Source organism: Panthera pardus, unplaced genomic scaffold, assembly GCF_024362965.1.
Source record: "Panthera pardus isolate Hobbes unplaced genomic scaffold, ASM2436296v1 HiC_scaffold_24, whole genome shotgun sequence".
Taxonomy (NCBI): domain Eukaryota; kingdom Metazoa; phylum Chordata; class Mammalia; order Carnivora; family Felidae; genus Panthera; species Panthera pardus.
In genome coordinates this window covers 10,532,049-10,557,790 of record NW_026526810.1, presented here as the reverse complement: position 1 = coordinate 10,557,790, position 25,742 = coordinate 10,532,049, and the positions used below count along the sequence as shown (strand labels likewise).

At 40.8% G+C, this 25,742-nt stretch overlaps 1 protein-coding gene and 1 long non-coding RNA gene across 4 annotated transcripts in view; one reads left to right on the top strand and one right to left on the bottom strand.

Moving 5' to 3' along the window:
• The first annotated feature begins 1,997 nt into the window (after positions 1-1,997).
• LOC109273607 (uncharacterized) lies at positions 1,998-2,854 on the top strand. Its single transcript, XR_002083155.2, has 2 exons — positions 1,998-2,166; positions 2,304-2,854. It is a non-coding gene; the product is annotated as an uncharacterized LOC109273607 (long non-coding RNA).
• Positions 2,855-20,574: 17,720 nt separating this feature from the next.
• LRRC28 (leucine rich repeat containing 28) overlaps positions 20,575-25,742 on the bottom strand; it is a 151,602-nt gene continuing 146,434 nt past the window's right edge. For all 3 annotated transcript variants that reach the window (XM_019460128.2, XM_019460129.2, XM_053888758.1), the window contains one exon: positions 20,575-20,890. In XM_019460128.2, the coding sequence (XP_019315673.1) occupies positions 20,818-20,890 (73 nt within the window). In that variant the 3' untranslated portion in view covers positions 20,575-20,817. The remainder of the gene's footprint in view (positions 20,891-25,742) is intronic.

Below are 25,742 nucleotides of genomic sequence, written 5' to 3'. Positions count from 1 at the left end.
CTCTTCCTCCCCAAGTAAACTGCTTTCTCCAATCCAACAGCACAGGGCAGTATTGAGGGGACTTCAAGAGGCCCATAGGACAGGACCTTGTCCTTGCTGAGCTTGAGGGGGACCTTCCTGGGGAGGACTGCTATGGCCAGCACCTGGACTCCCTAGCTTAGCCACCATGTCACGATGTCCTGGCCGGGAATACACAGTGGATTTGAACAGAGTGACTTTTATTCTTATCTGATCGTAAATGCTGCCTCCTTCCTCTCTCTGTCTCCCTTTTCTACTGATGTCCTTTCACTGCAAGGGCTGTAAGTGAGTATATTACGAACTTCTCAAAGGTATGGACCACGTCCCCTATGTACGAGTGTCTGTGGGAGCTAGAATAGTGTCTTGACCATCACAAATGTTCAGTAAATATTTCGGCCACGATAGGACCCTGTGTGGGAAGCTCTGCTGTGGGAGGAATGGAAAGAAGGAAGCGATCTATAGCATTAGAGAGCTATGGATAAAATGTTATGAGTCAGGGAAAGGAGAGCTCACTGCTGACCAGCGGTGGTGAGCAGGGCCGCTTGCCCTGAAGAGGGGGCATGAGGAAGTCCAAAGCCATCTGACCCAGAGAGCAAAGAATAGCAGCATGGGTCCCAAGGCTCTGGTGGGGCTTCACACGGTTACTGTCACCAGCTTGCTTAAGGAACAGGCCATACCAGCCGGGGTCAGCAAGCTAGAGGGGAAGAATGACCCTATCCTCCTGCATTCCCCAGAGAGCAGGGCGGGGCCTGGCAGGCGGGTGTTCTGGTGGAGGCTCCCTACTTCTATTACTCTCCCTTTTTATAGGGCCCACGTGGGCCTTGTTATAGGGGAATACCCAGGCCGCTTGGTGCCAGGAAGTCTGGTTTGTAAGTGCCAGCTGTTTGTAGCAGTCGGCTGGGAGCGCCAGCTGCTTAGCAACTGGAGACCCTGGGCCCAGGAAAGGTGCAGAAAACCACCTGTCCCCAGGGAGGCTGAGCCCAGGGGCAGCCCTTCTTGTTGGAAGAAGCAGGGGGGGCGAGGGGGGGCAGGTCCCTGCTGGCGCCACATCCAAGCAGGACAGCGTGAGTGTTTGCGGACTGCCCCGCTCCTTCACTGTAAAGACACGGTGAGCGAATCAGCTGCTCACATCTAGTTAGAATGAGTAATTTTGCATTCGAGAAAATAGAAGAAGGCATTCTGCGTAAGAAATGCAGGAAAACAAAGAGTGGAACAAGTCGATACAAGAATGACTTAGTATCAGGATAAGTAACAGCAGACCGGATTTCCCTGTATGGAAGAGAGTGGCTAGGACATTCTAAAGTCCTGGAGGACAGGGGGACCATTTGATGTGTGAAGCTCTCTGGCCTCTCTTCCCCACCCACAGATGCCCAGTGCCTTAGATCCATACGACAACCCAAAGCACGCTTCCAAAGGGGCAGGTGCTCCTAGGTGGCCGTGCCCGTGCTACCAACCACCGACTGGAGAGCCCTAGAAGGGCACTGTGGAGTCATGGTGGGGGCTCAGCAAGGGTGGTGATGGGGGCTGACCTGGATTTGAGAAATACTGGTGGGTGAGAGTTGGCTGACTGGCAACTTGCTAGACTTGGGGAGTTACTCAGAGGGAGGAGTCAAGGGTGATTCATGTCTGAGGCCAGAGGTGGCTCCCTGGTGACAAGGGCATGCATATGGAAGTTTGGAATGGGGGCCAGGGCTGGGTGCTGTTGGACTTTTCCCTTTGTTTCCTAAAGCTTCACTGAAGTATAATTTACGTACCATAAAACTCGTGCATTTTCAGTGCAGAATTCAGCGGTTATTACTGCTGCCATCACCACAACCTTGTTTTAATGAGCCCTGGAGTTTTCTTGAGGCCGAGGAGGCAGGCCCGCCCTGGAGGCCTGGTCAGGCTAGGCCTGGGGACGTGGTCTGGCCTGCCTCGGAGGCGTGGTCAGCTGGGCCTGGGGGCGTGGTCAGGTCAGGCCTCAGGGACATGATCAGGCCTGGATGAAGTTGAGAAGGCAGTTTTTTTAAGGCGAAGGTGGAAGCTCTTGGCAGTGGTGGATGCAGAGTGGTCGGGACAAGAATGCTGAGCAGACCCTTAGTCCAACACCTTGGGGCCTGTGTTAACTTAGTGAGTGGAAGGAGAATGAGGAGCCAAAGACAGAGACAGGTAGGAGGAGGAGCCTGTCGGGCCAGAGATCAAGGGTGAAGTTCCTAGTACCTTCTGTTTGCCTTCCTAACACTTGCCATTCTTTGTTACTATCCATTTGGGTATATTTTTGTTTACTGTCTATTTTCTTTTACTAGAATATCCGCTCCCTGGAGGCAGGCCCCAGCCCTGGACTGTTCACTTTTGAATCCCCAGAGCCTAGCACGCACCTGCCACTTTGAAGTGTGTCCTGTGACGGAGAAACCTTAGCTATACCTCAACGTTTTCCTTGGAGAGGCTTGGTTTTCTTCTGATCTTCGGGCTGCTCATCTTGGACACTTGGTCCCGTGCAGATCCCCACACCAGGTTGTGCCCCGCACCACTTGGCACCTGGCCTGAAACCCAGGGTGGGTTATTAGCGTCTTAGTCAAGTCCTGCGTCTGAGGGGCACGTGTTGTCCCCAGACCGTGTCTCCCAAGGGCTCAGCCTTTGAATCTACTTAAAGCCATTCCCAGCCCTGCCTATGGGTTCCTTTCCCAGACCCGCAAACAACATGTTTCTTGACTGTTTTGTGTGGCCTTTCGGCAGGTTGGATTTTCTCATTTATGATGTTTGGAGAGGGAATCAGTTTTCTCTCCTCACCCTGCTACTCTCTGCTCCCTCTGTGGGTTCTGGGACATGTTGCCAATCTGTAAATGATGTTTTAGTTCTTTCTTTGTTGTTGTTTTGGATCTGGGCACACTGCTGTTAACACCAGGTGCTGAAAAATTAAAACTTATCATCAATTGCCATCATCAAAGCAAGGTGGGGTAGGGTGGTTTCAACTAGTCCCAAATTTCTTGAAGGAATTTGGCGTCTTGTCAATTCTGCTCTCCTGAGGCTGATGTTACTAGTAGAACAAAGTTCTCTTCAGCTGCCCAGCACAGTCTGGGTTTACTCAATTAAAATCCCATGCAATGATCTCAGTGCTAAGCACAAGAAAGGAACCATTTCTGGACTGATAACACATTAGTTGTTCTTTGCAATTGGACTGGGGGACTCTAAGAATAGTATAGTTTTTTTCTGGAAGCAGAGTTTTAACAACCTAGAAAGCTTAATTAAGCTTTCCTGCTGCACTTTTTTTTAATTGAGTTAGTAGCAGGAGAGTATTTTTAGAACTGAAGTGATTATTTCGTGTAACAGATACACATCTGAATATTCTTAAGCCTCTATATAGGGCAAAACATAGCTAAAGAATTGACTTCACAAGTCTAAAAGTATGACCAGTTGTTTTTACACACGTCATCCCCGTCATATCTATTTATTCTATTCATTCATTATTTATACCCTGCATTCTTTCTTCCTAAGTACAAGACAGGGTGGGGTTGGGAGGAGAATTATTTTTAATGCTTTACAAACTTGGTGGACATTGAATTTTTTTCCTCCCCAATTCCCTCTGAGTTTGCTGGTCTGGGTGAGCTCCCTTTCTAGATTTCAGTCCCATTTGGATTTTTTTCCTTTTATCAAGAGGAACCAGGATGTCACTTAGAGGTGAATGCTTTGTATGTTACTTCGAATAGTAAAAATACCATTAAAAAGTGTTAGTATGAGGAAGATGCTGGTTAAAAAAGAAAGGAGCCACTTAACTAAAACTAAAAAGTGTGCAGTGTCTCAGCAACTTGGTGTGATAAGGTGCCAGATGGCACGTTTTCAGATGAAGGCTCGAGCGAGATTGGCTCTTTTAGATGCTAGTGAAAGACATGACGTAGAAGTGGTCCAAAATAAACTTTCAGATACTTCTAGAAGGCTCCTTGAATACGAGTAGAGTAGAGGTGATTGTAAAATTGATAATGTGGACAATGCAGTTTTGCAGATTATGGCTACTACAACTCACTAAAATATTTATGTACAAATAATGTGAATCATCTCACAGAAACAGAGGAACTGATCTGAAGTGGAAATTACCCACATTTGCACACGTCACCTACAAGTTTGGCAAAGGGGCTGAGAAGAACCCTGAGAAAACCTGAGGGTGAGGTGGGGTGGGGCGTGATGAAGTCTATTTAAGGAATTTTCCACATTCTCTGAAATGAGGTTGCCAGTTCAGATCCATCGGTGAGATCCATGCAAAGATAGGGGACTGGGCAGGACTGTCCCAAAGGCAGGTGGCATGTGAAGACAGCTCCTTCAGGTAGTCACAGGCACAGGCAAAACTCAAGTCATTTCTTGTTCTTTCTGATATTTGTAGGTATCAGATAATCTTGCTCCTCAATGTCACATTTCCATGCTTGACTTTTTTTTTTTAAGGCCAATTTATTATTTTTTTTTAATTTGAGAGAGAGAGAAGGAGAAGGAGAGGGGGCAGTGGGAGGGAGGGGGAGAGAGAATCCCATGCGGGCTCCACACTCTGCGCAGAGGCCAACATGGGGCTCGATCCCAGGATCATGACCTGGGCTGAAATCAGAGTAGGTCGCCAGTCGCCCCTTGAGGGAGCCACCCGGGCATCCCTCCATGCTTGTCTTTAGAGTGAGTTTCAGAATTTCCGCACGCTTCTTCCTCTGCCAAGCCCTGCACATCCAGGGCTCTTTTGGAAAGGATCATGCACCATTTCTTCTGAAATCGTGGATCTCATTCAATTAGGGCTTGTTTAACGACCTGCAAAACTTCAGGGCTTATCTTCACCTTCGAATATCCACCCTCCCCACCCCCCAACCTTAGCCTCCTACAGGGTAAACAGAGATTGGCTCCCTCGTGTTCTGTCTAGGCTTCCTGAATACCCTGAGCACCACCCAACGCAAGAGCTCCAGGGGAGCCGCCACCGCAGAGCCAGCAAGACCTCCTCCAGGCCACCCACCCCCAGCGGAGAAGCAGGCTCAGCCTCAGGGGGTGAGCACCTGACGCCAGCAAAACCCTGGCCCTTGGAATCATAGCAGCACCACCACCGCGGTGGGCCAGAGGCAGGGGAGAATACCCAAGGCACCAAATTCGACGTCCTTCCTTAAGTTTCCATTCTGTTTCACTCAACCGGGGTACATATTGTTAAAGCAAAAGAGGATGAGAAGGAAACATGGGTACAGCTAAAATTATGCACGCTTTTGTTTTAAGTAAATGCCTTCCTCCGGAACAGTGGTATTTGCCATCATCTCTCCCCCCACCCCCACCCCCATCCCCGCCCCCTGCCCCGCTTGCTTTTCTCCTTAGTCTAATGTCTTTGCTCTTCACACTTCCTAAGTCTCCAGAATTCCTGTTACTTGGACGTGAGCCGGGAAACTCCCCCAAAGGGTGCGGTTTGCCTCTGCAGCTGACTCACGTCCCTCCTGCTGCTACCTCGTCTTTTCGATGCCATTTTCTCCTTGCCATGAATGCGGCTCTGTCTGTGAGCTGCTTCTCTTAAAGCTGGATCCCGGATCTTATTTTTGCAGTGACCCCAGATTATTAGGCTAACTCTAAATATCTTGGTGGTGAATCGGCTGTGAATGCTATCAATTTAATATTAAACAACAAGTTAATCAAATTCCAGGTCATGTTTTTATTGCTGTTCTAAATATAAACATAAATATAAATATATAAAGCAAATGTATCTATATATGGAAATGTTTGGGGGGAAAACTCTTTCCTGGAAACTTCAACTGGTGGTGGCAGCCTAGACAGTGACACAAATAAAAGTACCTTTTGAATTACATCCTAGTTCAGGTCTCTAGTCCCAGAGAATTTGATGTTAAATAAAAGGGTGAAGTTTCCCAAGATTGCTCTGGTTGAAGAGAGTGAAGCTGGTGATGTGTGCTTAGGAAATTAGTAGTGCACTACTCTACTGGCTTCAAGAAGCATCCCTCTCCCACATGCTTTCCCAAATGAGTTGGTCCTAAAGAAATGGGGGAATTTTTTTTATTTTCAACTACATTAGAAACAAAAATATATTTTTGTCTGGCAGTATATTAAATATATATAATATGTTACATAATATTGGTAGAAATGTAATTCTATGCAGTGATTACGTATATCTATACTTATTGATGTGAATTTTTATAATACATCATGTGAAGAAAGCAGGTTATAAAATAGTAGGTATACTAAGATGCCATCCAGGTAAATCCACTTGTGTGTGTAGGATTCATAGAAAATTCTGAGTGGAAAGATAGACAAACACTCATCCAAAGATTGGTGGGGGCGGGGGGGGGGGGCAGGAGGAAGGGGGGAGGAGGGTGTTACTAGGATGGGAAGGTTTTCTTCATTGTTTTCCTCTAGCCTGCAGTGTTGCTTCTTTTTTTTCAAGTTTATTTATTTATTTTTGAGAGAGAGAGAGAGTGTGAGGGGTAGGAGGGGAAAAGAGAGGGAGAGAGAGAATCTCATGCAGGCTCTGCACCATCAGCACAGAGCCCAATGCGGGGCTTGAACTCACGAAACCGTGAGATCATGACCTGAGCCGAAATCAAGAGTTGGATGCTTAACTGAGTCACCCAGGCACCCTGCTTTTGTAATCAGAAAAAGGCTACTTTCATATGAATTATGAAACCTTGAAAAAATTACCTGGATAGAGAATACTTGCAGGAAGTCTTAGATTAAGGTATATTCCTCTGGTAAATTAAAAAGAACAGGTTTTTCCTTTTAGGATGGTCTACCAACTGCTTTTATGCATGATTTAATTATATAATCAATGTACAGAACTCAGTAGTAATAGCTCAAAAAATAATTTACCTGCATTATTTCAAATGGGAAGATAAAACTAACAATATTACAATTGGATTTTCCATTTTTTTCTCTTTAAATTCTTTACCAGTCCAATCAACTAAAAATAAAGAGCATATACCTGAATAGAGCCAGATATAACTACTGTTTCTTACATACAATTTAAAAATCCCTACATTTTATTTAAAATCTAGACATAGTTTTGGTTTACTAAATTAGGCTGACTATCCTCAAACAGGGTGTAGTTATTTGGCCAATATATCTAATAGTGACTTTTATCAGTTTCAGAGAATTCTGAACAGCCTTGGATTAATGTGTTTTTGGAATACCTGATAAAATAAACACAAATATTTAATAATTATGCTTAAAAGATAGGACCTGTAGTAAAGAACACCTCCCTTTACATTTTTGTTCCAGGTAAAAATGGTGCCAAGACATGGGATTGCAAACTAGAAAAAAAAGCAAATATGGCTTCCTAGTACTTTACAGAATTTTCCACTTGATTGTATTTTCAAGAATTTTTTTAAATTAATTTATTTTTAAAATCTTTTATTGCTTAATTTACATCCAAATTAGCATATGGTGCAACAATGATTTCAGGAATGGATTCCTTAATGCCCCTTACCCATTTAGCCCATCCCGCCTCCCACAACCCCTCCAGTAACTCTCAGTTTGTTCTCTATACTTGAGTCTTTTGTCCCCCTCCCTGTTTTTATGTTATTTTTGTTTCCCTTCCCTTATGTTCACCTGCTTTGTATCTTAAATTCCTCATATGAGTGAAGTCATATGATATATGTCTTCTTCTGAGTAATTTCACTTAGCTTAATACCCTCCAGTTCCAACCACGTAGTGGCAAATGGCAAGATTTCATTCTTTTTGATTGACTGCTAATACTCCATCGTATATATATACCACATCTTCTTTATCTATTCATCCATCAGTGAACATTTGGGCTCTTTCCATACTTTGGCTATTGTCGATAGTGCTGCTATAAACATTGGGGTGCATGTGCCCCTTCAAAACAGCACACCTGTGTCCCTTGGATAAATACCTAGTAGTGCAATTGCTGGGACATAGGGTAGTTCTATTTTTAATTTTTTGAGGAACCTCCACACTGTTTTCCACAGTGGCTGCACCAGTTTGCATTCCCACCAGCAGTGCAAAAGAGACCTTCTTTCTCTGCATCCTTGCCAACATCTGTTGTTGCCTGAGTTGTTAATGTGAGTCATTCTGACAGGTGTGAGGTGGTATCTCATTGTGGTTTTGATTTGTATTTCCCTGATTATGAGTGATGTTGAGCATTTTTTCATGTGTTGGTTGGTCATCTGGATGTCTTCTTGGGAGAGGTGTCTATTCATATCTTTTGCCCATTTCTTCACTGGATTATTTGTTTTTTGGGTGTTGAATTTGGTAAGTTCTTTATGGATTTTGGATACTAACCCTTTATCTGATATGTCATTTACAAATATCTTCTCCCATTCTGTTAGTTGCCTTTTAGTTTTCCTGATTGTTTCCTAAGCTGTGCAAAAGCTTTTTATTTTGATGAGGTCCCAATGGTTCATTTTTGCTTTTGTTTCCCTTGCCTCCAGAGACGTGTTGAGTAAGAAGTTGCTGTGGCCGAGGTCAAAGAGGTTTTTGCCTGCTTTCTCCTCAAGGATTTTGATGGCTTCCTGTCTTAAATTTAGGTCTTTCATCCATTTTGAGTTTATTTTTGTGTATGGTGTAAGAAAGTGGTCCAGGTTCATTTTTCTGCATGTCGCTGTCCAGTTTCCCCAGCACCATTTGCTGAGGAGACTGTCTTTATTCCATTGGATATTCTTTCCTGCTTCGTCAAAGATTAGTTGGCCACATGTTTGTGGGTCCATTTCTGGGTTCTCTATTCTGTTCCACTGATCTGTTTTTGTGCCACAAAATATTTTCTTTAATGTTTATTTTTGAGAGAGACAGAGCATGAGTGGGGGAGGGGCAGAGAGAGTGGGAGACACAGAATCCGAAGCAGGCTCTAGGCTCTCAGCTGTCAGCACAGAGCCCAATGTGGGGCTCAAACTCACAAACCGTGAGATCATGACCTAAGCTGAAGTTGGACACTTAACCGACTTAAACATCCAGGCGCCCCTCTATTTTCAAACACATTAATTTCATGGTGTCTTACTTTCAGTGGGCTTTGGTTTGAGAGGCCCACACTGGGATGGTGACTGATCAATGGATTAAGTGAGTTGGAGAACTCACCAAGTGGAATTTTTAAACTACTGCAGAATTGGCTTGATGCTGGTGTTAACCAGTGAGGACAGACTCTGAAACTAGATACGTTGTTAACACTGAGTTTTCATCCATTTCACAGCCATAGAGATGGGCAGCTCCATTCGTGGCTTTTGGAAAGATTGTTGGTCTATCCAAAATTAGTTCATTAACAGATATGTAAATTTGCATCACTGTCTTTGATTTTAAGATTGAGATATAATTCACATAAAATTCATATTATTCACATAAAATTCACCCAAACTCACTGAAACTGTGAGATTCAGTTGTTTTTAGTATATTCACAAGGTTGTGCAACCGTCACCACTAACTCCAGATCATTTTCATCACCCCAAAAAGAAAGTACACACCCATAAGCAGTCAGTCCCCATTTCCCCCTCCCCCTAGCCCCTGGCAACCCTTAATCTACTTTGTTTCTATGAATTGGCTTATTCTGAACATTTCACATAGATGGAAGCATACAATATGTGGCCTTTTGTGCCTGTTTTTTGTCATGTTTTCAAGGTTTATTCACGTTGTAGCATGTGTGAGTACTTCATTCCTTCTCATGGCTGGTAATATTTCATCATATGAATACACCATATTGTATTCATCCATTCATTCATCGATGGGCATTTGAATTCTTTCTACTTTTTGACTGTTATGAATATAAACATTTGTGTACACACTTGTGTGTGGACATAAATTTTGAATTTTCTTAGGTACTTAGGTGTCACATTCTGGCTCATAGGGTAACTCAGGTTTAACCTTTTGAGGAACTGCCAATCTGTTTTCCAAAACAGATGAGTCATCATTGTACAGTTCATAATCTCCACCAACAATTAGGTTTCAGTTATTCCATGTCCTTGGCAACCCTTGTCATTGTCCATCTTTTTGTTTATAGCCACCCTAGTGGATGTGAAGTGGTATCTCATTGTGATTTTGATTTGCACTTCCCTAATGACTAATGATGTTGACTATACTTTCATGTGCTTATTGGACATTTAGATATCTTCTTTAGAGAAATGTTATTCTAATCCTTTACCTAATTAAAAAGATTTTTTTTAATATTTATTTTTGAGAGAGTGCACACAAACATGTGCACACACAGGGAGGAGTGGCAGAAAGGGAGACAGAGGTTCCAAAATGGGCTCCACACAGCAGAGAGCTTGATGTGGGGCTCAAACTCACGAACCAGGAGATCATGACCTGCACTGAAGTCTGACGCTCAAATGACTGAGCTACCGATGTGCCTCATCCTGTACCTAATTTTTGTCTGGAGTTCTTTTCTTTTAATTGTTGAGTTGTTAGACTTCTTTATATATACTGAATACTAGGCCCTTATTGGATATACAGTTGGAAATAATTGTTCCCATTCTGTGGGATTTTTTTTCACTTTTGTGATAGTGTCCTATGAGGAACAAAAGTTATTAATCTTGATGAAGTATAACTTGTTTATTTTTTCTTTGTTTGCTTGTGCTTTTGGTTCATATCTAAGAAATTTGATTTGTCCAACATCATGAAGATTTATACTTGTTTTTTTCTAAGAGACTTTTTAAGTTTATTTTCAGAGAAAGAGAGAGAAAGGGAGAAAGAGAGAGGGAGAGAGAGGGAGAGAGAGGGAGAGATAGCACAGGCAGGGGAAGGGCAGAGAGAGAGAGAGAGAGAGAGAAAGAGAATCCCAGGCAGGCTGTGGACTGTCAGCACAGAGCCCAATGTGAGGCTCAAACTCATTAACCATGAGATCATGACCTGAGCTGAAATCAAGTGTGGGACACTCAAGTGATTGAGCCACCCAGGTGCCCCTAAGAGTTTTTTATCTTAGTTATTACATTTAGGTCTTTAATCCCTTTGAGCTAATTTTTGCAGGTGGTATGAAGTAATGGTCCAGTTTAATTCTGTTGCATGTGGTTATCCAGTTGTTCTAGCACAATTTGTTAAAAAGATTATTCATTCCCTCATTACGTTGTCTTGGCACTCTTGTCAAAAATAAATTGACCATAAATGTAATAGTTTATTTGGATTCTCAATTTTATTCCATTGATGTACATGTCTATCTTTATGCCAGGATCACACAGTCTTAATTAATGTAGCTGTGTAGGAGGTTTTGAAATTGGGAAGTGTGTGTCCTACAAGTTTGTTCCTCTTTTCAATATTATTTTGGCTATTCTGGGTCTCTTGCATTTCCATATGAATTTTAGGATCAGCCTGTTCATTTCTGCAACAAATGCAGCTGGTATTTTGATAGGGATTTGCACTGAATCTGTAGATTAATTTGGGGAATATTGCAGTCTTAACAATATGGCGGTCTCCCAATGCATGAGCATAGCATTTCTTTACATTTATTCAGGTTTTTAATTTTTTCAGTGATGTTTTGCAGTTTTCAGTGGGTAAGTCTTGTGCTTCTTTTGTTAATTTGTTCTTAAGTATTTTATTCTTTTTAATGCTGTTGTGAATATAATTTAATTCCCTTTTTGGATTATTCATTGCATATGTATAAAAATTAATTAACTTTCATATATTAATTCTGTATCCTGCAACCTTGTTGAACCTTTATTAGCTCTAATTGTGTGTGTGTGTGTGTGTGTATTCCTTATGATTTTCTATACACAAGATCATGTTATCTGAAAATATAGTTTTAATCCTTTGTTTCCAAACTGGATGTTTTATATTTCTTCTTCTTGCCTATTGCCTGGGCTACAACCTCCGATACAAATTTGAATAGAGGTGGTAAGAGGGACATCTTTGTCTTGTTCCTGATATTAGGCTGAAAACTTACATTTTGCCACCAATATGATGTTAGCTATAGGTTTTTCATAGATGTCATTGATCAGGTTGAGGAAGTTCCCTTCTAGTTTTACTTTGTTAAACATCTTAAAGCATTTGTCAAATATTAAACTTTTTCTGCATCTACTGAGATAATTATGTTGTTTTTGTCCTTCATTCTAACCATGTAGTGCATTACATTATTTTCTTACAAGAGTTTATGAATAAATTGGTGTTAATTATCCTTCAAATATTTTATAGAATTCACCAGTGAAGATATATTCATTCTTAGACTTTTCTTTGTACAATCCTTTTTGGTTCCTAATTAGATCTCTTTTTTAGATAAATTTAATCTTTTTTTATTCTTGAGTCAGTTTGGGGGTTTGTGTCTTTTTACAAATTTCTTCATTTCATCTAAGTTCTCTAACTTGTTGGCATCTAAATTCCCTTATAATTCTTTTATTTTTAAAAGATTGGCAGTAACATTTCATTCCTGATTTTAGTAATTTGAGTCTTCTTTATTTTTTTCCTGGTGTAGCTAAGGGCATTTCTGTTTTGTGGATTTTTTTCTAAGAACCAACTTTTGTTCTTTTTATTCACTCATGTATTGAAGTTTTGGTTTCAATTTTTTAAATTATTTTTCCTGTTCTTTATTTCATTTATTTTGACTAAAATCTGTATTATTCCTTTAGGTTTAATTTTTTTTTCTAGTTCCTTGAGGTTGCAAGTTAGGTAATTGATCTAAGACCTTTATTTTGTAAACATAGACATTTATACCTATATATTACCCTTTAAGTACTGCTTTAGCTGAATCCCATATGTTTTGATATGTTGTGTCTTCATTTTCATTAATCTTAAGGAATTTTCTAATTTCCTTTGTAATTCCTTCTTTGATTCATCGGCTACATTAGGAATGTATTATTTAATATTCATGTATTTGTGAATTTCCCAAATTTCCTTCTGCTATTTATTTCTAATTACATTCCACTGTGGTCAGAGAACATACTTTGTATGATTTGAAATCCTATTAAAAATATTAAGACTTGTTTAATGACCTAACATATGATTTACCCCAGGGAATGTTCCATGTGCACTTTAAAAGAATGTGCATTTTGCTGTTATTGAGTATAATGTTCTATGGATGTCTGTGAGGTCTACCTGGCTTAAAGTATTGTTGAAGCCTTCTATTTGTTGACTTTCTGTCTAGTTATTCTATCCATTACTGCAAGTGAGGCACTAAAGTCTCCAAATGTTATTATTGAATTGTCCATTTCTCCCTTCAATTCTATCAGTTCTTTATGTATTTGAAGCTCTGTTGTTAGGTATACATATGTGCATAATTACTTCTTGATGGATTGATCCTTTATCACTATGTAATTGTATTGGTCTCTAGTAACAATTTTTGCCTCAAAGTCTATTTTTTTTAATTAGAGATTTAATTTTTTTAATGTTCTTTTTAGAGAGAGAGAGAGAGGGGGGAGTGACAGAGAGAGAGAGAGCATGTGCAAGAGGGGAGGGGCAGAGAGAGAGGGAGACACAGAATCTGAAGCAGGCTTCAGGCTCTGAGCTGTCAGCACAGAGCCCAACACAGGGCTTGAACTCATGAGCCATGAGATGGTGATCTGAGCCAAAATCAAGAGTCAGAAGCTTAACCAACTGACCCACTCAGGCACCCCTCAAAGTGTATTTTGTCTGATATTAATATACCCACTCCAGGTTTTAGTTTGCACAGATCCTTTTCTATCCTTTTAATTTCAACCTAGTTGTGTCATTGACTGAAGTATGTCTCCTGTAGGCAGCATATAATTGGATCATGATTTTTACCCATTCTGCCATCTCTGCTTTTCAACTGGAGTGCTTGATCCATTTACATCTCATGTAATTACTGATAATAGGATTTAATATGCCACTCTCCTATTTGTTTTCTATATGTCTTATGTCTTTTTGTTCCTCTATTCCTCCATTACTTCATTGCCTTCTATTGTGTTATTTTCTAGCGTACTATTTTAACTCTCTTGTTGTATCTTTTGCTATATATTCTTTAGTTATTTTCTTAGTGATTTCCCTGAGGATTATAACTAACATCTTAATGTATAACAATCTAGTTTGGATTAATACCAACTTAATTTCAGTAGTATATAAAAATTTTGTTCCTGTGTAGGTTTGTTCCCTCCCCCTTCCTTTGTACTTGTAGTATCATATAAATTTTGTGTTTTTTCACTTTATGCCCATCAACAGATATATCTATATATGTATATTTGCAGAGATAGACATTTTTATATATTTGCAGTTGCCTCAAATCAGGTAAGATAAGGGGCACCTGGGTGGCTCAGTTGGTTACGCATCCAACTCTTGGTTTTGGCTCAGGTCATGATCTCACAGTCATGGGACTGAGCCCCATATCTACACCCAGCATGGAGTCTGCTTGGGATTCTCTTTCTCCCTCTTTCTGCTCCTCCCATGCTCTCACACACTTTCTCTCTCTCAAAAAAAAAAAAAAAAAAAAAAAAGAGAGAGGGAGAAAGAAAAAATCAGATAAGAGGAAAAGAGTTACAAACAAAAACTGCATTTTTGCTATATTTTATATTTACCCATGTAATTACCTTTATTCATGCTCTTTATTTCTTCATGTGGATTTGAGTTATTTTCTATTATCCTTTCATTTCAGCCAGAAGGGCCCTGTTTATTTATTTTTTTTTTGTAGAGCAGGCTTGCTAATGATGAATTCTTTTTGTTTATCTGGAAATGTCCTACTTTATCCTTCATTTCTTAAAGATAGTTTTGTTGGATATAGAATTGTTTAACAGTCATTTACTTTAGCACTTTATGTCATCCCACTGCCTTCTGGTCTCCGTGATTTCTGATGAGAATCCCATACACACAAGTAGCTTCTCTCTTGCTGCTTTTGAGATTCTTTCTTTGTCTTTATCTTTTGACAGTGTGATTGTATGTCCAGGCATGGACCTCTTTATGAAAAAAAAAACTTATGTTTATTTTTGAAAGAGAAAGAGACAAGAGGGTGAGCAGAGAGGAAGGCACAGAATCTAATGCACACTTCAGGTTCTGAGCTGTCAGCACAGAGCCCAACATGGGGCTCTAACTCATGAACTAGAAGATCATGACCTGAGCCAAAGTGGGACACTTAACAAACTGAGTCATCCAGGTTTCCCAGGAATGGGTGTCTTGAGTTTATCCTACTTGGCATTCACTGTGTTTCTTGGGTATGTAAATTAATGTTTTTCACCCAATTTTGAAGTCTTTAGTCATTATTCTTTCAAATATTCTTTATCTTTCTCTTCTCCCCTAATAGGACTCCCTAAATTATACATGTTGGCACATTTGATGGTATCCCATGGGCCTCTGAGATTCTCTCATTTTTCATTTTTTCTTCTGTTCCTCACACTGGATAATCTCAACTGACCTATATTCAAGTATGCTGATTCTTTCCTCTGCCTGCTCAAATCTGATGCTGAGCACCTTTCAGGGATTTTTCATTTCACTTATTGTATCTCAATGCCAGAATTTATATGTGGTTCTATTTTATAATTTCTTTTTATTCATAATTTGCATTTGGTGAGACATTTCCATACTTGAGCTACTTAAACATATTTAAAATAGCTGGCTTAAAGTTTTTGTTTACAAAACCCAATGTCTGGACTTCCTCAGGTATACTTTATTCACTTTTTCTCCTGTGTATGAGACATGCTTTCTTGTTTCTTTGCATGTCTCATAGTTTTTTGAGGAAAACTCTGTATTTTAAATAATAATGGGGGAACTCTGAAAATTAGATTTGCTTACCCTTTGCCAAAGGTTTGATGTAGTTGCTGGGTTTTGTTTGTATAGGGACTCATTTATGTAAGGTCTCTACTCTTTGTAATGATGGTCACTTACGTTTCACTCAGGTGGTTTTGTGGTAAGCTAATGATTGGAACCTGAAACCAATAATTCTCCTAATGTCTGTTGAGGGCTTCCTGTGCATGTTGGGACACACTTCAACATTAAACGAGGAACTCTGACTTAGGCTTCACCTTCCACTTGTGCAGGCCCTCAGTCAACCTAAGGTGAGAATTTAGGATGTTTTTGGGTCTTTCCTGAGGCTTAAAATCCTTGGCGTGTGTAAAGCCCCATGCGTGTGTAAAGCCCCATGCGTGAGCATTACCATCCAAATTCCCAGGAATATCAGAGCTTCTCAAAAGTGCTACAAATACCTCATTCTTCAGCTTTTCCTTTTAAGTTTTTGGTGAGCCTATTGTTTGCTCCAATGGTTATCCATTGCTTCAGGCAGCCACAACTGGCTCTGATTTTTTTTTTTTTTTTTTTAATAAATGTCCCTGTGGAAAAGGCTTTTCACACCCAGCAAGCTCTGATCAGGCAAAATAAAGACAATCTTGCAAATGAGATCTTCCAGGGAATCACCAGACAAGTTAAATAATGACAATTCTCTAGGAATATGGCTTTGAAGGAGTTCCAACCCCATTCTGCCCCCTCCAGTGGCTTCTACACAAGTGCTTCTACCTTGATTGTAGATTGTTGGTTTTCCAGTTGGGGTGGGGGATGGGGATAGAAATAGGGCAAACTAGAATGCTACAAAGCTTACTGTTATTTCTGATATTCAGCTTTTTCTCTTGAATAAATATTCCTTGGATGGCTGTAAACCTTTGGTTAATATCCAGAGTTCTGAAAAAAAGTTGATTCTGATATGTTTTGACAATTTTCTTCTTGCTTTTATGGAGGGGAGAATTTTTGGAGGTCCTTACTCCATCATTTTTGCTGGCTCAAAGTATTTAATGCTCTTTTATTTTTAACAAAATGAATCTGGCTAAAACAATGAAGCTACCATCATCAACATTTCTAGGCATCTGCATGATTGAAGCTCAACTATTCTATAAACAGAAATAGCTATAAGAACAACCAAACTGGATACAATATAAGTTTTAGAAAATGTCCACTGTCCAAGTGAATGTTGCCATAGTTTTTCAGTAGACAGACTCAGAGTTTTAAAAAATCTTTTCATTATACAAAAAAAAAAAAAAAAAAAAAAAAAAAGGAGGGAAGGAAAATAGATCGATTGATTCATCAAGGATTTCTAGTCTCAAGAACATTTTGAGAAACAAAACCTGGTAACTCTTGAACACAGGTAGAAAGGATAATCCACTCTCTACTGTAAGGTGAATGGAAAAAAAGCTTGCCAACCCTTCCAAGTCTCTTAATCACATATAGAAATGATCTTCACACGCTCTACCTTCTGCCCAGCCACCACACTGGGCAACCAGTACTTTTCTGTCTCCAAACAACAAGGAACCATATAGTCATGCTTCAAAGAGAACATCTTAGCCTGTGAAGCAATCTCTTTTCCTGACCAAGGAGAACAGTCACTGACCAATGATCAATCCCATTTTTAGAGACACTTGTGTTTCATCCAGGTCTATTAGCTGATGACACGGGGAGGTACCTTCTGGGTAGGGGCAGTGAGACGTGGATGATTTGTACACAGACACAGAGCTAATTTCCAAAAATATGCATTTATAAAAAAAATCTCCCCTGTTTAGGAGAAGGCAAAATATTCACTGAATTCCTGGTAAAAATGTAGGAGAGCCTCATTAGGAGGAAGCAGGAGTCAGTGGAAACCACAAAAATAAAGACGTAGTAAAATGGCCAGGGTTATGTAAGGATACATTTTAAAATAAGATTCCTAAAAAGAGAGTGTTTACAAGTCTGTGAAATGAATTTACATTTCAATATTTAATTACATCAGGTTGCATTAGTGTTGGCCCAGTTAGGAATCCATGTTCATAAATCATCTGAATGAAAATGTTTTGATTTCTGAAGTAATGCATCATGTTTAAGCTTTCTGCAGTAAAGATAAAAAAAGGCCTGATTTTTCAATCCAGGAAACAGAAACCTAATTTCACTATTAATAATCTTTTAAATTGGCTTTGAAAGTTCCCAGAGATTATTCAATAGGTATATATTTCAGGGAAAGCTATGTGCAATGCCTCAGTAAGCCAGGTGATGCTGAAGGCTTTTTTCGTAACTGTAAACAATTGTAATCTGTTCTGTTAAATATGGAAGAGAAGTGAGATGTACACTGAACTAGTGAGACAAGTCAGTTGTGAAAGGTTTTAGTGATCGTGAAGTGCGTGGACCAAGATATTTAATGTATACCTCACTTTTCTGGAAGAGAAGGGCTAGGTAACAAAAGAGGTCATCTTTCTTCTCTGTTCATCGGAGTGCATTCTCCAGCAGCCAGGGCTCTTTTGTGTACTGATCATTTTTGAAAGTTTTAAAATGCGCTCAAAATATAGATTTTATTCACTGAAGATGCAATATTTTGTCTGTGCAATGTTATATAAGCAAGGATTTTGGTATGGTCACAATTAGGCATTTTGAAGAACACTGATAGGATAAGCCACTTAAAATGGACTCCCTTTGCACTAGGTCATAAGAAGGCCTCTGCCCAACAGGGTACCCTAGATTTAAAATTTTACCATTAACCACATATCAGATTGCTGAGGTAAACTTCCCTGAACAGACTGCATTTTTCAAGTAAGTCACTTTTCTTTTTTGCATGATTATAATTGTATCAAGTATCTACCTAGTATAACTATTGCTTAAGAAAACACATATACTGTAGAATAACCGTAGAATTTTCTGCAAAGCTCTGGACTCAATTCAAATACATAGCATATGGGCAAATTTTCTCCAGTCTGCAACATTCCTTTATAGTATCAAAGGGTTAAGAATGACATCAGTGAATCCAGCACAAAAATTTTCATGATGAAAACACCATGGAGGCCAGATTGTAAATTCCACTGCTCATCAATTAAACTAGGTGCTGCACCGGGGATTAAGATTGAGACTGCCCTAGAAGGTTGTCTGCCTAGCCTACCGCTGCTATTGAAAGCACACCGTTCACAATGGCAACAGAGAGGAGGCTTGGATTGTAAGTGTCTTTGTCAAATTTCAAACAACTTAAGACAAAGGTATTACATATCCTTAACTCAACAAGAATCCTGAATATCAGGTTAGCACATTTCCCGGCTCCATTTGAAGACACAGGATTATAGAGGGTGACACCAAAAGATGCTGCAATGTATTTACCGTCGCTTACATGATAGAGGCAGCAGCCACTTAGGCCTGAATCACATTTGTGAAGTTTCATGCCACATTTTTTAGCTGCCAACTTATGTACATGTAGGGGTTACGCTAAAGCTTCAATTATTCCAGAGGATGAAAGAAGTGTTATATTTTGATACAGATCTTCAGTTCCTATTATACTAAAAGCCTTTGAAATGTGAAGGCTGAACAGGCCAACTTATGAAAGGGACAAGAGGAAGTAGGAACAGTGGAAATGCAGTTGGAACGCACGGGAATGTTCTGTCTTCACCATTCTACGTGGATAGTCTGCTTTCCGGGCAGCAGGTGGTGTGACTGTGAAAAGATCACACATTCGTCAGGAACCGTGTAGGATTTTTAGCACTGTTAGAGCCTAGCATTACAGATTTAGGGCAGCTAATAAGATTCCAAAAACCAAGTTTTTGACAAGTCTGAAATTTTTTGAAAATAATTTTCCTACCAAGGAAATCTTGGTTGTTCCCCTTTTAGTTCTGTGTTAGAGAAGACTCTGTATAATTAAAATTAAAAAAGAATCACTTCGCAGCAACCAGATGAACATCTGGCAGCAAAGCAACATAAAAATGCTATCCTTTCAAAGGAAGAGCAAGTATGTGGCTCCTCCATTAAGAGCATTTCTTCTGTCAGAATATAATCTCACAGACTTGCCATGTATGGTCTTTTTTTTAAAAAGTCCAAGGCTGAATTTGGACTTGCTTTTCCTGTATTTTCTCAGTGGTATCTGGACAATAGCGTGTTAAGTACAGAAGAAATCTAGGGTCAAAATGAAGATAATCTAATGCACCAGGTACTTAAACAAATGTGCACAGGTTGTGCTTAGAATCACTTTGCTAAAAACCGGGAGTAGGAATTTTCCACATGTAACGAAAATATTTCAAAGTCAATATAAATTTAATCCTAAACCCATCTAACAAGTAACCGTGGAGGACCTATTTTGATGTGTTTTATCTCCCCCTTTCTCATTAGCCAGGAAATGTTTACGTCTAGAAAGAAGAGAACATCTTTTGAAGCCTCAATTATTCCTCAGACTCTTCTCATATTAAAAAAAAACAAAAAACCAAAAAACTTGTTAGGAAATAAAAAATTTCAAAAATCATTTTTCTCTAAATAGTCTTTCAAAATATGAGGGTATTTCATTTATGATGTACATTTTTAGGTTTAAAAACCCTCACAAAAGTCTCTTAATGTGTTGCAAGACTTATAAACAGGGTTGTAACTTTCCAGAGGGTGTATTCTGGGACCCTGGCAGGGCCTTCACTGGAGTCTAAACTTCGCTGCCAACTCAGGCACTTCCCCCTCCACCCCCAGCCTCTCCAGTCCCCCCCACCCCGCACCCCCTCCGCCGCCCGATATTCAATATTCTGGAGGCCATTGGAGTTTGCTGGACTCCGGTAAAGACCTGGGAGAATAATCTGTGGGGAAATAATCCTCTGGGTAAAGAAAGAGAGGAGATTAAAAGTATCCTTGAAGGTATATGTGTTCAAAAGTTAATTTGGCTGTATTATCAAATCAGAGAGTTCTTCAGGGAACTGAAACTTGCTTTGAGGATTTGGGGAGGCACATCACACTACATAGTTTGCTTATGAGACATACTCACATAAAAAGAAAAACACAGAAGACAAGGGGTCCTTAATTTGGGGGAGGATCTATTCCAACTTGGGGTGGGGGAAGGGTGAAGGCATTTCAGCTCTGAGCTCAATCGGGACATTTCCAGAGAGTTCTTGCAGTCCCCCGCATTTGACAGGACAGGATGTAAGGGCCTGTTCCGCCAGGCTGGACCGTCCCGTCCCTCTGCCATACAAACAGTGTGCGATACACAGGCAACTGCAGTGTCAAGCTGGCAAAACTCCTGAGGCTCTCGAGTGTTTATCAACTCAGTAGGTCAAATGTCTGCAGACACTGGGCGGAGCAGCAGTAAGCCACAAAACTAACTGTTGTCCTCCTGGAAGGGGAAAAAAGGGAGAGAACACTGTGAGTTCCAGATGAAAGTCTCAGGATTCTTTCCATGAGAGGCAGTCTTTTTCTTGGTTAAAGTAAAGGATTAGGCACGGCCCCCCAAAAGTACACAACAGAAATGTAAATTTCCTTTTAAAACTGAGCACTGGAATCAGGTGAGGTATGCGCGTGCTCATTCTTTTACCAGTTTTCGAATGACATAATATCCCCCAACTTAGCAGCTGAGGGAAAAGAAGCTTTTTCCATGTTACGGTCTGAATTCCGCTTCTGAGGGCCAACAAAACAGTAACAGAATTTGAAATGTGTTATTAAAAATCACGTAACAGAAAACATCACCAAATTTAGCTAGAACGCTTAATATTGAAGAACTTGTAAGAATGTGATTTTAAGGACTTTATCCCACAAATATTCACACAGATTGTTTGTAGAGGTAATTTCAGAATCTGAGTAAGAGAGTTTGGGGGTCTTCTTCCCACAAAGCAGAGGAATCCCATCTCAAACTCCCATCGGCACCTTTCCACACGGAGTCACGAGCCCTCTGACCCACTCTGGACCTCTCCAGCTATGAGAGGTCTGCTTTTCCCACCAGAAGTGCTATCCTCCTGTGAGGAGAGAATAATTTACTGTTGTTTCCACAGGATCCCCTGTGTTGACTGTCTTCTGGGTCTCTACCCTTTAATCCAGGCTTTGCCTTTCTCTGTAGCCCACGAAGGCCATATCTCCAGACCTTGTCACCAAAGCTGCCTGATGGCTGGTTTTTTACTAGATTAGGCCAGTGGAGGCATAGCAGGAGGATTTAGGGCAGTTGAATATTTCTTTCTTTACTTCTTTTTAAAAGCCCTGTTAATTGAGGTATATTAACAAACATATAATAAAATTTACCTGTTTTAAGTATACAGTTGAATGAGATTTGAAAACTAAACAATTAGTTAACTAACACCAAAATCAAGATATATTTATCTCCGGAAATTCCTTGTCTTCATTTGCAGCTGAGAGCCACCCCCCTCCTCAACCTGCTCCCCACCAAGTCTCTGGCAACCACCGGTCATTTTGTTTCTCTGTGGGTTTCTGATTCATTTTCCCCTGGGCTCTGACAGTCTTCCAAAAGAAGCTTTGCTACCATTTCATCTTCATTGATTAATGCCTCCAAGGCAAAGCTAGACCCACCTCTGTAGATTCTTTTGTCTTATATTTCTGGATCAATCCTGGATTCCCTTACCAACTGGCTGCCAGCTAGGTTTGGCTGATGGGAGGATAGAGCTCCCCTTCTTGTATGGCTCCGGTAACACTTCAACACTCTGCCTGGTAGCACCAACTCTGCCTCAGCTTTCACTTCCTGCTTGCAAGGAGCCTCAAAATCAGCCAGAGGGGAGAGCTCAGGGCCTTCCTGGGTCTTTCCTGAGCATGTTCACAACCCTATGCATGCATGTGGCCATACAGACTTCCAGGAATTTGTTAGTGCTTTTTAAATAAAGCCCCCACAGAAACCTTATTCCCTCGACTTCCCTTTTTCACTTTGTGGTTAGTCTATCATTGGCCCCATACTGCCTCAGGCAGCTGTGACGGTTAAGCAGTTGCCTGTAATTGGTTTGACAGCTTTTGATAAACACTCTCAGAGAAGAGGCTTTTTGCATTGGTGGGCTCTGAGATCAAATAAAGATAGCCTGGCAAGTGGGGTCTATCAGTGAACCACCAAGTAGGACAGTGACAATGCTCTGGCATTGGACCTTTGAAGAAGCTCCTTGTACCCCTTTCCAGTTGCTGCTAGAATGCTGGTTTTACCTATGATTGCAGATTCTTGATTTTCAAGGTTATAAATTACAAGATAGGGTTATGATGGGTTATTATATTGCAAAGGTCTATGTTCTTACTGAGCATCAGTTGCTTTTCTTAAGTAAATAATCATCAGATGTAAGCCTTTTGTTAATTTCCAGAGTTCTGAAAATTTTGATTGTGACCATTTTTGCCAGTTACCTTTTTGCTTTTGTGGAAAGGTTGGGTATTTGTACCCCACTCCATCTACCTGACTAGAGCTTCTATTGGGCAGCCCCTCTGTTGGCTTCGGTTCTCAGCAGCCTCTAGATCCCCTAGTCCTTCAGGCCGAAGGATAAGATGGCAAAGCTTCCTACTGTTCTAAGTTTCCAGGTGCTTTATCATCCTTCTGGGTGCTCTGAACCCTGCTTCAGCTCCTGCAAATGGGCCTTCTCCATTCACTTCTCTCCAAACTCCCAGCTAATGTGTGTGTTCTAGCCAGTTCCCCAACCGATTTAGTAAGTGTTACAAGGAGGGGTGTAAGGAAATAGTCCATCCAGGTGGAATTCTGGAATTGAGTTGGTAAGTGGATGTAGGGCGTTCTTGCTAGGGACAAATGGGGTACTGCTAAAGTGCAGTATGGTTTGACATCATGAGTACTCAAAGTATCACTTAAACAGACTGCCAAGGGAGGGTAAGGCACTGGGAAGTCAATGGCTGAGGCCCTTGATTGCTATGGCATCACAGTGAATTCAGAGATTGTGGAGCAAGATGGCTTCTTCCAACTGCTAAAGAGATTATCACTCACAGGCCCTCATCTCCATTCCTACCCCCAATTAAGCTTCGTGCCTTGAAGTCTCCACTCAAGGCATAGGGGGAGAATCTACATTTCTGCAGTGGTCCTAAAGGAGTTCTTATTCCATGAAACTATAGGAGGGGCACGTCTGAAGCCTGAATGTACAGGTTGCAAAGTCACATGCCAGGTACAAGTACATTTATGTGGAGTCTCTTAAGGTAAAGGTACTGGCTGGGAAGGGGTAGGACCCTGACACTTGAAATGGAAACCTCTGTAGAGACACAAAGCTAAGAACCTTGAACCTCTGATATCTCTAAACATTTCTTCACATCAGAAATAGCCTTTTTTACCTTCTAAGACAATGAGCATTTCCTTCCATAAAAAATATGGCACTGACTTCATCTGGGGTAGTTACCTAAAAAGGAAGCACCTATTCTCTTCAGGACCCACTACCATCAATGGTCACTGTCTTTAGGGCCATAAGGGGTGTCAAATCCCAGCACGATCCAGAAAATTAATTGCAAGGCCTGCTACTGGGAAAGAGAACATACATGAAGAAGTTGCAGGATCTTGCCAAAGTTTATGAGCAGGAACCTGGACAGCAAGCATGTAAATGGATTCTAAGTAAATCAGCCAGCAGGACTAAATCTAAGGTTGGATCAGGCCAATGAGGGTGTTCACATATGCCTCAGGATTTAACGTGTTAGCCTGAGCCCCTGTAATGGGTGACAAAAGTTCTGAGTCACTACTTGATTTCGGCTCACATCATGGTGTCGTGGTTCATGGGTTCGAGCCCTGCATTGGCTCCACACTGACAGGGTGTCTCTCCATCTCTCTCTGCCCCTGCCCAGCTGATGCTCGCACTCTCTCTCAAAAATAAATAAACCTTAAAAAAAAAAAAAAAGTTCTGAGTCAGTAATGCCTATAGTCAAGGAGACAGGGTGGAAACCCACTGCACAGTCTGGAGGGAAGAGATCGTAGGTTTAGAGAAACGGGAACTCTAAAGTGGATCCCATATGGTGCCCCTTGCTCAGCCACCTCCTGAAAACCTGTGGGAGCGCCAGAAGGCATTCCTTTCACCAAGACATTACAGTTTGTATTGATGAGGGGAATACAAACTGGAAGTAGCAAGCACACGTGATACTTAATATGACACATGTACTAGAGGTGAGACAGAAATCCTCCAGGAGGTCAGGTGTCTACTGCATTGGTAAAGTTTCAGAAGACTTACATCTGGAACCACACTATGAAGTAATAGATACTCCCTGTGGGTCCCTTTGGATTTTAGTGACAAAATATATTTGGTTGGGGACTTTTGGTTCTGCCAAGATAGAACAGTCCAGTCCTTCTGGATCCATCCTCTTACAATTAAAGCACAACAAACTGTCCATAACACAACAAACAAGCATAGGAAGACTCTAAAAGATAGACTGAAGGTAGACAGTCTATGGACCTTGGGACTTGAGGGGCAACATGGCAGCAGTGGGTTTCCTAGGTTTTCTTACTGCTTCCCATATAGCTAGATAGGATGCTCGTAGAAACCCAGAACCACCAACAGGCATCGGTGTTAAAAAAAAAAAAAATTGCCAAGAAAAGCTTGTTCCCCCTAGCCAAAGAACTGGGGCAGAGAAATCTACAGAGGAAGAAAGTAAGTGGTTGCTTCATGCTGGGTATGGGGGAGTACAGAGGTGACAGCCGAAAGGTACAAGGTTTCTTGTAGGATAAGAAAAATGTTCTAAAACTGACTGTGGTGCTAGCTGCACATATCCATGAATATAGTAAAATCCACACTGAATTGTACACTTTAAACAGGCGAATTGTATGATATGTGAATCATCTCATTAGTCTTAAAAATAACAGCATTGAAAGGAGAAATAGACAAATCCACAATTAGAGGGGATACTTCACCATCTTGCTTTCAGCAAATGACAGAGCTACTAGGCAGACAATCAGCAAAAGTACAGAAAAACCAAATAACTCAATTGACCAAAGAATCTAATTGAGGTATATAGAACATTCCACCCAAAAACAGAATATTCTCCCCTTCCACCACCAAATGTCCGTGGATAGACAGTATCCTTCACTATAAAACACACCTCAACAAATTTGAAAATAACTGTAATGTACAGAGGACACATGTAGTTTCATCTCTGGTAAGTAGCCTAGAAGTCATCACTCCTAGGCATACAAGAACAAGCTGAATAAACTGAAAACCAACAACTTTTCTTCCGGCCACCAGGGGACTGAGGGTGTAGGGTAAAGAGCAACCTCAGAGTCTGGAGAGATGGAT